Raw genomic sequence first — 16,045 nt, forward strand, 5'->3', positions numbered from 1 at the left:
GAGGGCGGGGAGAGGGGAGATTTTTTCTCTCTCTCTCTCTCTCTCTCTCTCTCTCTCTCTCTCTCTCTCTCTCTCTCTCTCTCTCACAAACGTAAAATGAAAATGTGCACAAAACGCTGAAAACTCACCAGATTCAGGACTCATGCCGTGACTTTTTTCTGAAATGCGGGAGGATGGGATGAAAAAAAAACAAAACAACAAAAGTGGATGCAAAATGAGAAATACCACTGAACTCACAAACTAAAACCAGTGGGATGCATGTGAACAAGGACGGATCGGCGCCGGCGCGGCTGTATAATGGCAACTATGGAAGTGCAACTAAATCCTGCTGATTAAGGAGGAAATAGTAACAACAATAATGCACCTACTTGTCTTGACAACGACCGACATGGCTGTCTTCTGAACGATGGTTCGAATTCTTGGGAAGGCGGCGAAGCAACAGTAGTCCCTCCTGCTGTCCTTCTCCACCGCGTGTGAAAAGTACAGATCTCCATTCAAGCCCATTGACACCCTCTCGTCTTGCTCGATATGTTGGAGGTCTGCGCATACCAAAATGCACCCAAATATTCACACGTCAGTCGTTCGTCATTCGAGATTTCTAATCAAGAAAATAAGGCGACAGAAAGCAATTTTAGCATTTTTTTGGGGGGCGATGTCCCTCATACTGAGCTTAATGTCTGTCGAGTACGGCCTTTGTCGTCACCAGTAAGACAAGTCAGTGTGCTCGAGTTGACAACTGTGTGCTACTAATATGACTAGTGACACTACCAAACATTTCTAGTTAACATCAAGCTCTTCAATGGAGTGGAAAAAAAATACAATAACTACTTGTCCGATAGTGTACTGACCTGTATCACTACTAAGGACAAACAGCATACAAGTACCGTATACGGACTGTAAGTGGAAAGCGTGAGCCATCGTGACGCTTGGCGATAATATTTGTGGAGGCTCCGTATATTAGTGAGTAGCACCACTTACTGATAGTCATCCAATAGATCTGCAGAGGGGGTATTCCTTTGGGCGGGTCGCATTTTAAAGTAAAAGGCTGGCCTTCCTCCACCACAACAGGATCAAGCGTTTCTTTTGGAAACTTTGGGACATCTGGAGACAAAGTCAGACAAAGGCCATCAAATAGCGTCGCGCACGGCTCGAAACAACAAGCAAAGCCATGACGTTCTCCCAAAGATGGCTCTGAGAGAATACGGTGTTTTGCTTTTCCAAACCGGAGTGGTCAACCTCGGAGCTCATGATGCGCTTCGAGTGTGCGGGAGCAAAAATACAATTGTTTCAAATCCGATGGAAAGGCTAAAGGCCTCGAGGTATTTGAGAGGTGCTTCAAAGCTTGCTGCCACAACAAATTGACTCACAGGCGAGCGGGTCAACCGACAGTTACTCAAATCATTTAGCTCTGAAAGAGCTCTGATAGAGCAACACAATCCCCCGCCACACACACACACACACACACACACACACACACACACACACACACACACACACACACACACACACACACACATATACAGGGAAGTGTATGTGTTACTCACGAGGGACGATGAATTCAATCTCCTTCGATGTGGCCGTCCCCAGTTTGTTTGAGGCGTAACAGAGATACGTTCCCTGGTACTCTGTCAGGTTGCCGTTATTGGGTATGACAAAAGTCCCGGAATCCTCTTCTTTCATCAGCCGGGGGTCGGAAGAGGGGTCGAATTCTTGGCCGTTTTTCATCCATCGGAATCTACACGGCACAAGTTGTGACATAGCATTGCCTTCAGCTGAGATTGCAGCGTGCATGATGGCCAGTGTTGATGCTGAGAACCACAAAGTCAAGATTTGTCCCAGTCTGGGCAACGTGTTATTGTTTTCGCACTTTCCATCAAGCCGAAGCGATGCCAATGTTGCTACTCACTCCGGCTGGGGATTCCCTTTGGCCTCGCACGTCATGGGATAACTCTCATCAAACGGGAAGGCTATCAGGGAGCTTGGCGACTGGGCGGTGATGGTGGGCAGCTGCTCAACTGGGACAAAAACCAGAAAGCTTGAACATTGGAGTAACTCGGAAAAGGTCCCATGCGGACTTCCACGACAGTCAATATCGTTTGAACAGTGCAGGTTTTGGAGCAGGTGTGTGTTATTCTTTTTTGAGTCATGAATGGTTTATATGTATCTGTACCATGAGGCATAATTGTACAATGGAATATAGCTATTTCGGCAATACAACAAAAAAATGAGAGTTGCAACGTATTTCCCAAGATAAACACACAATTCACTCCGATGTTGAACAAAAACACAAAAGGCTCAACATGAAATGGGATGGGCCCCTGCTCAAACATAGGCGGCGTGTTCCACATCATGCGTCAGGAGATGAACAACTGAGATGGCAACGGAATTCCAGTAAAACAAAGTTACAGTTTGCTGGAACAAACTTACTGTTGACATGACCTAAAACTGGAAAATCCAAGCGCAGCAAGTGGGAAGAATACAAACAAAGCAAAACGTAGTTGGGGATTCATTCCTTTTTGTCACATGCTATTTATTCCCCCTGAAGACAGACCTCCCAAAAAGTTCTTTTCATTTTTCGAAGAAAAAAAAAATGTTTGAACTGCTCTTTATCGAACCCTGCGAGACAGTCTTGAATAATTCAGAAGAGGAGGTTTTGATATGCGTTTCCAAGGAAACTCAAATACCCACAAACACGAACGATACAAGAAACATGATTCAAGATGGATAATAGCAGTAAATATATTCCATTCACACAGTGCTTGATCAAAGTAAGCGTACTCTAAATTATTCAACCGCTTTCCTTTTCCCAATGAGAATAGATGTTTTTTTTTTTTTGGCCTTTTTGTTTATGATAGTACACAAACGCAATTGTAAGAATTATAAATAACCTTTCCTTGCAGAGTTGCTACGCGGTTAGCACAGATTCCCCACAGCACCGAGGATGAGCTGCAAATTTGAATTCATCTCAGCTCAGGTCCTACTGTGTTCAGTTTGTGTGTGTGTGCTTCTCGTGTGCTTCTCGTGTGGGGGCGGTCGCCATGGTTCAACTTCCTCCCACATAAAAACGCTTCAGTGAAGACTCGAGATTGCCTGTAGGTGCAAATGTGACCGTGAATGGTTGTCTGCCTCCGTCGCCGGTCGGCCCTGTGATTGAAAGGTGGCAGCTGAGGGTTTAAGTACCCGACCCGAAAGTCAGCCGTACCTTCCCTGCAAATCTGCACATCTCTTGATCAACAATTCACTTCACTGCCAAATAGATTTGAACGCTGCGTTATTTGAGTTCGTGATGTCAGCTATTGCTTTATAAATGGGGGGAAAAAAAAACAGATGGTCACCCTCAAGGGCAATCAATGCAAAATAAATAAATTAATAACATGTACAATTAAAAAAAAAAAAAAGTTGAAGTTTAGGGTGCCAAGCGCCACACACAGCAATAGTTTTCCATAAAGTTGCTCTTCTCACAATCCAAGGTGGTGATTTTGCACTTTGAAGTTGAGCAATTGTTTGTGTGTGTGTTTTTTTTTCTCTTTATTATTTCAAGTCCTGTCTTCAAGAGTAAAAGCTGTCACTGACCTTCCAGCGGGATCTCAAGGGCTGCAGTAACATGAAAGGCACAGATAAAGGTGACTGGGGCAAGAATGGCCGCCATTCTCCAGCTTCTCTGGAACGTCATGATTTTCATTGTTGATCTTGGGCGTCAAGAAACGAGCGGTCCCCGGTGTTTCCTCAGTTTTTCTCTCTGGAGTAGTGAAGAGGTGGTACCTGTGAATAGAGAGCAGACGGAGAAGCCCTCCCGTGAGTCCCCCCCCACGTTCTGGCAAAGCCCAGACAACAACAAATCCCCCGCGACCGAGCTCCCGCCCGCTCCCTCTCGTCAGCCATGCAGAACCAGGCACACTCAACATGTTCATTTGCAGCAACAGGGAGACTCTGCTCAACATGTAAATTGCGACGAAATATTCACATCAAAGTCTCCTACCTACCCACTCGAGTCGACCGCCCACACAAACTCCATCACTCGCCTATTACCTTTTTTAGTTTGATGTCGAAACGCCCATAGACGCATAAAATGGATTTGCCTTTGGACAATAAAAATAAAATCAGGACGCCTGACAAATGTGTTAAAGTGCGCTATAGTCATTCGAAATTGAAAATCGAAGTGATTTAATCGGTGATTTAATCAAATAACAGTTTGAGTGACAACAAAGCTTTGCAAAAACAGCATGGGGCGACACGTGCGATGTTGCCGCCTGAGGACCGTGAAGCATCGTTCAATTGTTGTCTAACAGTTCGCAGTCCAAGTACTGCCTGCAATCGACTTTCCAGATTTCGAAGTCCTAATGAGCGCACGAGCGGTCAGAAAGTGGAAAGAGAGAACTTTGCCTGCTTTAGTGTCAACCCTCCAGGGTGCACTTGGCTTCCGCAGGTTGACGGTGACCCCGCTCACTATATCATGCCTGAGTAATTCGTTTACCAGGTAACGCCGGGAAACTCGGGAACACTTCGAGGGATTTATGCAAAATGCCATCAAAGTAATGCCATACATACAAAGATGTAAAGTAGCCGATTTATTTCTATTTTTAACAAGTCGCAGATTTGTGCAAAAGAGCTTGCTTTGCCAGCTCGGGAAGAAGCAAGAAAAACTGTTTGGAAAAGTCCCGGCAAGACACCGGGCATGTTTGTGACAGCCGTAAAAGGCGAATAAATTGCAAGGAGTAAAAGCCGTACTTTGACGGTGACACATCTATCTCAAGAGAAAGTAAGAAAGAAAAAAAAAAAACATTAGGAGGACAAGCTCATTCCTGCACAAATCAAGTCCAATTACATGTCATGATGGACATTTACTTGCACAGATACAAGTCACTTATGCAAGATAAATGAATAAATAATAAAGAACAATGGTGTGCTTCCATGGAGGACCGGTCTCGACTCTTATAAACTAAAAACAACTGAAAACTGCTCTTGTGACATTTTGAGAGATTTGAGGGGGAAATAAAACGTTGGAAATGGGTCTCAGAGTGGAACTTTTGAAGAAAAAACAAACACTGCAGTATTGTTCCTATTTACATGTTCACGCACTGAAAAAGGTGTGTAGGTTTTTTTTTCTTTTTTCTTTTTCTTTTTTTGTTTTTTTTAAACATCAGGAGTGTGTAGTGTGCCGTTTCGTTTTCTCAATCTGCGAATGAAGAAAAGTCATTCATAACGAACCAGAGACCAATGGGCAGATTCAATTAATTCTGTCCAGACGCGTTCTCCAATGACCAGGCACTCTGATCTGAACAACCATTCCTCAAGTTAATGGTATTAACTCGGGGCCTCCTGGGTCGATACGACGATTTCAACCAGTTTGTGACCTCAGATCCACCCACATATATCAACAGCGGGGTTCAGGGCTCTCTCGGTTGGCCTTCCACATCGCAAGCCGGTGCTCGTGACCTCACCTGAAAGTAAATAGCGGCGTTTCACTTGCCCGAGGCATTCGTTTGTTTCCCACACGTTTTGATGAACGCCATTACATGTCGAATAAAATCAAAAGGTCGACGCTTGCTCTCATGGGCGCACGCTTTGTTCAAGAGGAGGAGTTGCGATTCCCCAAAAACATTTCTTGAGAACGAACACTGCCATCTGGTCATGGGAGGTTCGCAAAGGACTTGAGTGGGGTGAGTGATCACGTCGACGTTGAAGTCACGGACGTCTACGACGCACATGAGGGGTCCCCTAAAGCTGGCCTGATTTAAAGACCCCAGGGTCTTCTTAATCCTACGCCCCTTTTAACAGCGATCAGAGCCGGCGGAGATTGATGAATCGGGCTGGAGGGTCAAAAGTGTTCGCTGGGGGAAGGCCAATATGAACCCGAACTTTGGGGAGCCAAGACTCAGCGGGGACGGATGCACTGCGGTGGAGGGGGGAAGGGGAGGCAAATCCAATCACTTTTCACTGCTTGGAAAGTCGTGTTCTTGAAAAAAGGGTCAGTCAAGATCCAGAAAGACTCTTGAAATGCAGACAAATAACTTTTTTTTTTTCTGCTTCACTCATCCTTGGCTGGCTTTATCATTTTGCAGGGTCTGAACCTTCCAATCAATTCATCAATGTCATGTGACATGTTTATTGGTGAAGAAACCTTTCAATTTCCCGCAGGCATCATGCATTCGTGCTTTGTCCATTTTTAATCTTTTTTTTTAATTGATCATCTGGATTTAAATCATTCCATTTTGGGAGGGGGTGGTGGGGGGGGGGGCTCAAAACCACAGTAAGAAAAGTATTTGAATCATTTGAGGTGTTCCAAGGCAAACCTTTTGCCGACTTTTACAACCGTCCTCATGGAGTTATTTTTGTTAGAGCCCAACATTTGAAGTTTGAATAAAAACATACACGCCTGCACTCAGAAAAACTACTGAAAGATATTTGCATGGAAATCAGCATACTTCAAAGGCTAACAGATAATGCAGCCCTTCCGTTTTTAGCTGCGTGCATCAAATAGACTCGGCTCAAGTGCAGATTTCTAACGGTTGGTCGTGATCCAATTTTGTCTGTACTGTATTTAAAACTAAAAAAGTCATTTTAGGACAAACCTGATGCGGTTACAGACAAACATCAGTCCAAATTGTCATCATGAACAAAATATGAGGTTGTCATTTTACACTGATTTTATGGAGCTACAATACAGGCTGGCGGAATGTCAAGATCGTGACGGTGCAAAAAAATCATGCCCACAAAAACCAAAAAAAAATCGGAAGCGTCCCAAGGTTTTCGGCTGTTGGTGTGGTGGACAGGTGAGAAAACTGCCTCAAGTGTTGTCGCAATGACGCTTGGGCCCTCGGTTCTGCTGTTCAACTTTTTATTTCCTTTGTGTCGTCCTCCGAATGGCAAGAATCAGATTTGGTAACGCAAGCATTCGGCAAAATGGCTTCCACATTCCTCCATATCACGCGGTTAGGTGGTCATGTACTTTTCTTCGCTTCAGGCTTTGATCGTGTGGCATTTTGACATATTTGCTGCAAATTCTGCATCTCGATGACTCCCTCAATGACTTATTGACTGTTGGAAAAAAAGTTGGCAAACCTGTTCGAAATTTTTGGCAAGCTTCATTCCTTATATCGCGGCCATCTGGCCTGCCCTGGCACCTTGGCGTTGACCCTCAAACGCAGTGCACGTTTTACAAAGTCACCAGACTGTATCACGGCTCACTCGATGGGGAAGATCACACAGAAAAGTTGCTTGCGTGGGAATTCGGCACGCTTGTGTATTTGTTGCCGAGGGCGGTGTGGGGTCCAAGAGAAACCATGCAAAGTTCAGTCCGGTAGGCTCTTGAGCTGGCACCATCTGCTGCTTTCTCACATAAAGACAACAGACGGGCACGTGTGGACCGAGTGTAGTTTACTGTCAAAGCCTGTAATAGGATTAAGCAGCTCACCGTTTTGTCAGGAAGGATTAAAATATTGCCTTTGCTTAAAACCAGCGATGGAGCTCCACACGCTTCTGACAGTCATTAGAATGCCCCCCGCCCCCCAAAAAAAAATCATCAACCATTGATCAACAAAGTGTATTACTTTTCTTATCTTTGGGCGTGCACTGTGTCACTGTGTTCAGAAACCTGCGGCATTTATTTATTTCCAACCCCCCTACACCCAACAGTCTTCCCTCTGACAATAATAAGCGCATTCAATTTGCTGCTACAAGCTTGGCCATGCAAGTCATCCATTATTAAAAACATTATTGGTAGCGCAAAATCTGAAACAAGACACTAAATGAGATTGGGAAGTGGGAACAATATTGGATAATTTGCTTCTGTAATTGTCCAATTTTGCTGCACTTCAGAAGCGTGACAGTTCAATTATGCCACGATTAATATTTCAGGAGTGTGTAGCATTAGCAGGCGGAGGGCACTTTCAGGACTGTCACAGGAGGATGAGAGAGGAAGTGAGGGCGCCGGCACTCAAAAAAATGAGGCTCAGTTGGAGTTGGATAGAGAGCTGATGCACCGGGGTGCCGAGGGTCCGCGACCTGTCTGTTCTGGATCAACTAATGAAGTCTGACCTCCCTGATCCAAAATGAACTCAGAGTCCAGAGAGTTGTCACAATACAGTAAGAAAGAAAAAAAAGTGAAGACCAATTATATTCTCTTATTTTGATCATCAAGCCTCCACAGTGGTGCCTTGAAATCGGATTTTAGTTCATTCCCCTGCCATTCCATCCTAAATCATCTTTTCCCATGAAATTGAATGAGAACGCCATCGATCCGTTCCAGCCTTCCTCCAAAATGGTTAGCATGTATATTCTAATGGGGGAAAAAGGAGCACTTGTTGTACTTTGTAAAAACATACAGTAGTGACATAATTAAATAGAATTAAACACATTGCACCCGGTCTATTCACAGGGTGTAGGCAGCAGGCAAAAAATTGCAAATAAAGCCAATTCAGCAGTGTTTAGAAAAAAAAAAATCTTTCGCTCCCTTGATTTTATGTTTAGTTTGACATTAACCTTCAACTGGAGGTGGCAATAAGCAAGCTGATGCCTCTTTTTTTTTTGTTTTGCCAAACAGTTGCAGGTCGTCTGGTGAGTTGAGTTCCCTGCCACCATAATGCACTCGTATCTCAAATTGTTTGCTCGCAAGTCAAACACAAAGAATTGGAGCAACAAGCAAACCACTTCCAAACTGAATTATGTAATCTGTTACACTTGGTTTTGTTCCTTCATGTGCCCTTTTTGTCTCCACCTGTTCTCGTCATCCCTTGTGTTGAACCAATCAGCTCCCTCACCCCTTTTGTGTCTTGTCCAGGTGGTTCTCGTTGTCTCGTCACCTTGCTTGTATTTCGTTCCTGGGCTTCTGTTAGTCTTTGTCGGATCATTTTGTGTGTGTGTGTGTTTGTGTGTGTGTGTGTGTGTGCGTCTGTGTCATGTTTTGTTTCTGGCGTAGGTTTGTTATTTTGGTCTCCTGTGGTTTTCAGGACCTTGTTTGTATACTTCAGTTCCGGCATATTCCTGTTTGTATTTTTGTGAAATACATTTTGCTCGGTCCATCCGACTCCTCCTGCCTCCTTGCTTTTTGGGCTCCTCCACCTACCACTTCGCGAACGTGACATAATCTGATTATTGCCGCATGTGCTGTCCCTCCTCTGAACCTGTTCGTATGTTTAAGCTCAGGGGAAGGTGTGCCGCACCTGTCTGGATCTCATCTTATGACGAGTTCATCATTTTGCTTCTGATCTGGCGTCTTTGAAGCCCAACAGGAGTGCCCCCTGCCCAGGACAGTCATCGCATTAGTTTCCCAGAGGCCAACAGAGAGATGAATTAACTAATTGGATTGCACTGACTGGAGTCGTAATTTTGTGGCAACAAGCACAGGGTTCCTCTCTCTCCAAATTTCTTCACTTGCTTTGACGAAAGCTGGCAATTTGCCCTGATCTTGCTGTGTATGCCACAGCGGGAAATGATTAATGGCACTTGTTTCTGAAATCCACAAGCCGAATAACCGTATTTCAGACATTCGACCAGACTTGATTTCTCATCTCAATCTGAACAAAAAAAATGAGGGAAATGCTCTCCGTGAAGAGCAGAATTACCAGCGAAACAAGAGCGTCGGTGTTATACTTCACTGCTTGAATTTCCTGTTCTGTTTCTGAGCAAAGCATCTGGACAATGTTACAGCGGGTACTCTGTATGATCCGGCGATCAGAATATGTGGCCTACTTCCTGTTGTAGGGTCAAGCTGAGGTTGCGTTGAGACAAATCCAATGGAATGATTACAAGACCAGACAACTCGGGATTTACAATGCAGTGTCTGTATTTATACCGAATACTGAAGGTTTATAAACATTGCACAACTGAATATTAATAGTGGTTCAGGTCTTTTTTTTTTTTTTTTAACGCATCTATACAGAAATTGTCTTCATAATAAGGTGTAAAAGTAAGTCGACTAGCAAATGACACCTTTAGAAGATGACAAACACACTAGCAGAAATATTTTATGAGATGGTGTAAAAATTTGTCATTTCTAAAATTTTGTGACATTAAGGCAGGTTAGAGTTTTACAAAAAAAATGCAATATTCCAGAGGTAAGCATCATGACTTAACTTTTCCAATGCTATTCGGTCGGTATGCAGTCAATTAAAATCCGGCTTTGAGCTGCTCAAAAAGTTGATTTCGAAATCACGACAATTTTTAATACAACGCATCTATACAGAAATTGTCATCATAATAAGGTGTAAAAGTAAGTCGACCAGCAAGTGAAACATTTATCCCTTTAGAAGATGACAAACACATTAGCATAAATATATGCAGTCAATTACAATCCGGCTTTAAGCTGCTCAAAAGTTGATTTCGAAATCACGACAATTTTTAATACAGTAGTATGTAAGTAAGTAAGAAGATTCTCACAGAACACATGCAATCTGGTGTATATACAGTACTTACAAGTGACATCATCCTTTGCGGTGGTCCCCATAAGGCATGTATACATTCCCTCCAAATGCAATAACATCCAGTATAAACAGCAAGTATTTGTTAGTAAACTGGCGGAAGAATCAGAGCTGAGCTGGCTCCGAGTTTCGTCAGCGAGGCTTGATACGGAGGAACGCGAGCACCGAGGACCCTGGTCACATATGTTGCCTAAAGCCTCCGGCTTGGTTAAGACGCTCATTAAGCCTTTGACAATCAATCCCACAAAGCCTCGTGTAAAAGGCTATTCACATGGAGGGGACAAAGGAGCGGTGGAATGCAACTTCCACTCCCCAATCTGTCCTTGCGGCACACAAGTAGAGACAAAGCTGGATAAAAACGTCATCACGACAAGAGTGGCTAAAATGAACTGTTAGAGGTGCTACGAAAACACATACGAACAATGGCTCAATCTTTTTTGTGCATTACAAATAGTGATCGCGACCACCAAAATACATTTCCAGGCATGAAAAGACCCCACATGTGTTCTTCAAATGACTAACAGTGATTTACTTGATCGTCTTTTCTTTTGCTGTAGACTGGAAACATATGGATGCGAGCTGAAAAGATATGATGACATTTATTGCCACGCGGCGTGCAGATATAAATCTGGACCTGCTACATCCAGTATCTTATTATTATTATTATTAGTAGTAGTAGTAGTAGTAGTATTTTCATGAAACCACCAAATCAAAGGGTTAGCAAATGAAATGGAATGGACAGACTTAAATTAGCTTCAAGTGAATATTTTGGAAAATCCATCCAATGCCATCACCGCTGATCCTGAACAAGGGTCGCAGGGGGAGGAGCCTTTCCGAGCTGACTTTGGGCAGAAGGCGCACGACACCCTGAACTGGTCGCCAGTCAGTCGCCGAGCACATAGAGAGACGAACAACCACTCGCTGTCACATCCACATCGTCAGGGGTCCGCAAACTTTTCCCAGTGAGGGCCAAATAACTTTTCGCTTCTCTGTAGAGGGCCGGGGTGAATTTGTAACAAAAAGCGTTACGTTGCAGAGGTGTTTTCCAAAAAGCCACACATAACGAAATATTAACCTTGGGATCTGGACAGAAAAATAAATAAATCTGAAAATAAATAATAACACTCTTAATTGAAATAAATGATAACCAATCAATTTTTCTCTGACCTAATCTTTTTGCCATTATTTATTAGATTGGGCTATGTCCAGGAGTTGTTTTGTTATTTTGGAGCAAAGGGTTTCGGACGGGGCACAAGGATGGAATCGAATGTTACGTTTTATTCTTGTACAAATCTCCATCACGTGGCTGGACTGAAAACAAAATGAGAATGCATCTCTGGTATTGTTTAGGGGGCCGGGCAAAATGTGGAGGCGGGCCGTAGTTTGGGGACCACTGGCGTTAAGTATTCATACTGGTCTACTCTTTGGAAAACACACACACACAGCGTGTTGCTCTGCAAGAACATTGAGTCGCGAAACAAATGAACTAATCGACCGTTTTTTGACTTTTGGCGTGACACAGAACCTGATTGTTCTACTCCGATGAACAGGGAGCTCGACTCTTAGGGGCCAAACTGACGGACTGGGGTGACTGAAAGCTTGGCTGAAGTGCTGAGACTGTTGATAAGAACCTTCCACCTTCCAAAGCTAAAGCTCTCTCCCACGGCAAAAAAAGGGGGTCAGCGGGGGGGGGGGGGGGAAGGGCACCCAGTCTGGATGATGAACGATGGAGGCACTGGTCTTAGATTTTTGTTTTTCCAAGGAGAAAGGCAGAAGTGAGATAGGGAGATGGTCATGCTTGAATTATGCTGATGTGAGTTGTAGCCACAGTGGAAATGCGACAAAAGCTCGCTTGCCTCCGCGGAACTAGCAGGCAGAAAGGTAAATTATTTCTTCGACCTTTTTATGAGGTTGACGGTTTGAAATATGCAGCATTAAAATGATTTATCAGTGCATAATTGATGTTTGTGCGCAATCGTGAGGCCCCGATAAAATATTCCGGCTTCCATGTCGTATCTTAACATGTTGAACAAATCCCGTCAGCGACACCGGATCTGTTGATGGACTTGGTTTTTGTTGTTGTTGTTTTGAGGGGCGGGGCGCGAGGGGACTCGAATGAGTGCACTCAGCCAAAGTCAGTAATGGAGAGCACTCAGACTCTTGTGCAATGCCATTGGCAGATCCTCAGAGTCCACGAGCACTCATGTCGCCACAACAGGATGGAGCTGTCGTTGCAGCCACAGAAACACAGGGAAGCCTTATGATCGCGACACAAATGCTGCGTGCCCTGAGGGCTGGGCGGTCCCGCAAAGCCGAGCCAGATGGGTGGCCACCAAGACAGGCACTTCCGAAACGCTTCGCGCAGTCACGGCAGGCACCTGACAATATCCTGGACACAAGCCCCGGAGAAAGTCCCCCCTTTCGCTCTTTGTTCCATGCTTAAAATCAACTTGGAATCAGAAGCACTCAAGTGCCAAGCAGAATTTCCGATGTGATAGTATCGACAGACCCGATTTACAGTCCATACCTACTCGTACATGTTCTAACTCAATAAACTTTTTTGGGCTTTTTATGAAAAAAGTCTGCAGTCACCACCCGCGCAGTCCCATTCCCTCTGCTGTGGTTTAATGTAATCCCCCCCCCCCCAAAAAAAATCTGCTCTGCTGCCAGAGTAAACGCTTACAACATCTTTAATTTGCGACATGCGTCTTATCTCCCTCCAGCAGCAATCGTGAAATGTTATCAGACAGCTACAAGATGGAGGTCTGCAAATTTATCATTCTGGTGGAATTGCAATAATGCTCTCTCGACCTGCTGTCCCACCTCAGGCAAGCAGGAACCCAATAACAGTACGAGTATTTTTCGGCTCTCGTGTCACACTTCTGGACCACACATTTCGGAGTTGAAAAACAAAACATGCACGGAAGAACCAGTGTACAGAATCAATATTTTATTCTTCTGGAATTCAGAATTGTCAGGGGATGTTTTGCATTTGCAATTCAAGGTCCTTTCATTTTCCACTCTGATCACTGATGCACAGATGAAATACTTTCCCGTGCTGCCGCTTGCTTCTTCCTCGTCTTGCTTGCTTAACACAAGACCCTGCGTGAGTTTACAGTTTGCAAATGGCTAAAACTATTGGAACTGAGCAAGCCCGAGGGATCGTGGCGTTGGGTTTGCGCGGTCCTCTTAATGATCCGTGACTGTCAAGGTCCCGCAAAGCCGAGCCAGATGGGTGGCCACCAAGACAGGCACTTCCGAAACGCTTCGCGCAGTCACGGCAGGCACCTGACAATATCCTGGACACAAGCCCCGGAGAAAGTCCCCCCTTTCGCTCTTTGTTCCATGCTTAAAATCAACTTGGAATCAGAAGCACTCAAGTGCCAAGCAGAATTTCCGATGTGATAGTATCGACAGACCCGATTTACAGTCCATACCTACTCGTACATGTTCTAACTCAATAAACTTTTTTGGGCTTTTTATGAAAAAAGTCTGCAGTCACCACCCGCGCAGTCCCATTCCCTCTGCTGTGGTTTAATGTAATCCCCCCCCCCCCAAAAAAAATCTGCTCTGCTGCCAGAGTAAACGCTTACAACATCTTTAATTTGCGACATGCGTCTTATCTCCCTCCAGCAGCAATCGTGAAATGTTATCAGACAGCTACAAGATGGAGGTCTGCAAATTTATCATTCTGGTGGAATTGCAATAATGCTCTCTCGACCTGCTGTCCCACCTCAGGCAAGCAGGAACCCAATAACAGTACGAGTATTTTTCGGCTCTCGTGTCACACTTCTGGACCACACATTTCGGAGTTGAAAAACAAAACATGCACGGAAGAACCAGTGTACAGAATCAATATTTTATTCTTCTGGAATTCAGAATTGTCAGGGGATGTTTTGCATTTGCAATTCAAGGTCCTTTCATTTTCCACTCTGATCACTGATGCACAGATGAAATACTTTCCCGTGCTGCCGCTTGCTTCTTCCTCGTCTTGCTTGCTTAACACAAGACCCTGCGTGAGTTTACAGTTTGCAAATGGCTAAAACTATTGGAACTGAGCAAGCCCGAGGGATCGTGGCGTTGGGTTTGCGCGGTCCTCTTAATGATCCGTGACTGTCAATGAAAAACAGGCAGAATTCCAGCACTTGTTGGCCTTTCATCTGCTCCTCAATTATTTCCAGATCGGTGTTGACGGCGGATTTATTCAGTGCGGCTCGAACAACCATCGAACAAAAAGCTCTCTTCAAAAGCCACATCAAACACCTCGCGCGCCTTCGACAAACGGTTCACTTGCAGAACATGTTTGGTTAAACTTAACAGGCACTTTCAACGTATGTTTTCCCCGACCAAAAAGAGGAAGGCAGTCCTTAGTCCAGACAAGCATGACAGACTCCTGCACACTCAGCCTGCCGTTCGAGCACCACAGATGGTGCGCTCGGTGAGGGTGGTGGTGGTGATATGCACTCCTGATACAACACCTACCTAACATCTGCAGCACGTAACCTGCAGAACGGTAAAGAATATCTTGGAAATGACGTTATTTTTGTTACAGCCCACCGCAAGTGTTTGTGGATCTTGTATGGATGAAATTATATTTTTCATGCCTCTGTCTCTCTGCTCAATACTTCTGTGAAGTCGTACACATTTGCCTTGTGCGTATGAATGATGCCAGGATGCCATATAACTAAAGTCGCCTTGCCTTCGAACTCAATTTGGGTTGTTGTTTTTTTTTTTTGCGACTGGATCAATATGCTGTGTCTCCGGCTGGCTCAGTGAGGTCACTTTCAGAGTGGAAACGGCCTCTTTTGGAGTGTGTACACAGCTGACAGGGAATACGGAGGCAAACAGGAGCTTCAAGATGAATGCATCAAGATAACGGCAATGCTGCGGAGTCAAAGCGGGGAGGCATGGTAATGGCTTTGGCTGTGCTCGCCATACACACCATAGTATGTGCAGCCTTACATTTAAAGCAGGGGATCGCCATCGACCGGCAGCCCCTCGACTGCTCCCGAGTCACTCGCGAGGGGTCTAGTGAGAAATTGGGAAAAAAAAAAAGGATTTGTGTGTCTGTACGCCGCACACCGAAGCATCCGATCAGTTTCATTTTCACCAAAAAAGGAAAAAAGGAAAAGCAGGTCACCTTTAACGGTGGCACAAGATCTGCATCAGTGCAAGTTGTTCGAGGTTGGCAGTCTGTGTGGAATGTTCTTCCGCTGCCTGTGTGTGTTTTCTTACGTTCTTACTTCCTCCCGTTTCCTCTTACGTTCTCAAAAACGTGTGGCATTAATTGTAGACTCGAGTCATTAACTGACAACCAGTCCAAGGTGGACCCCGCCACTCAAAGTCACGTCAAATAAGCTCCACCTCACCTGCGACAGCCCACAGGTTACGCAGGAGAAAATGCAGAGATGAAAAATGTGCATTGCAGCAATAACACATTGAGCCAATGGTAGTGCAGCTGAAAAGAATGCAGCGAGCGGCAATGCGGAATTTTTTTGCGACATCTTAATTTAATTACTTCTCGACATCTTGGAAAATTCAAACAAATGCACGCATGAAAATGGAACCAGCTAAGGAGGACGATCGTTTCCATCTAAAGTAGCTCGGTTGTCATAGAAGGTTTTGAA

At 44.6% G+C, this 16,045-nt stretch overlaps 1 protein-coding gene across 3 annotated transcripts in view; it reads right to left on the reverse strand.

The window, feature by feature from the left end:
• The window catches only part of chl1b (cell adhesion molecule L1-like b), a 52,265-nt gene that overhangs the window by 19,938 nt on the left and 16,282 nt on the right, over window positions 1–16,045 (reverse strand). The window contains exons 1-8 of one of the 3 annotated variants that reach the window (XM_019879535.1): window positions 10,414–10,556; window positions 3,574–3,762; window positions 2,428–2,445; window positions 1,907–2,015; window positions 1,545–1,735; window positions 979–1,101; window positions 369–539; window positions 129–158 (exon numbers count right to left, since the gene is read on the reverse strand). In XM_019879535.1, coding sequence (XP_019735094.1) covers window positions 129–158; window positions 369–539; window positions 979–1,101; window positions 1,545–1,735; window positions 1,907–2,015; window positions 2,428–2,445; window positions 3,574–3,682 — 751 coding nt within the window. In that variant the 5' untranslated portion in view covers window positions 3,683–3,762; window positions 10,414–10,556. Of the gene's footprint in view, window positions 1–128; window positions 159–368; window positions 540–978; window positions 1,102–1,544; window positions 1,736–1,906; window positions 2,016–2,427; window positions 2,446–3,573; window positions 3,763–10,413; window positions 10,557–16,045 lie in introns of those variants that run through there. The other 2 variants (XM_019879534.1, XM_019879536.1) reach the window with 2 other exon arrangements.

This window comes from Hippocampus comes, unplaced genomic scaffold, assembly GCF_001891065.2.
Source record: "Hippocampus comes isolate QL1 unplaced genomic scaffold, H_comes_QL1_v1.1 scaffold44, whole genome shotgun sequence".
NCBI classification, from domain to species: Eukaryota; Metazoa; Chordata; class Actinopteri; order Syngnathiformes; family Syngnathidae; genus Hippocampus; species Hippocampus comes.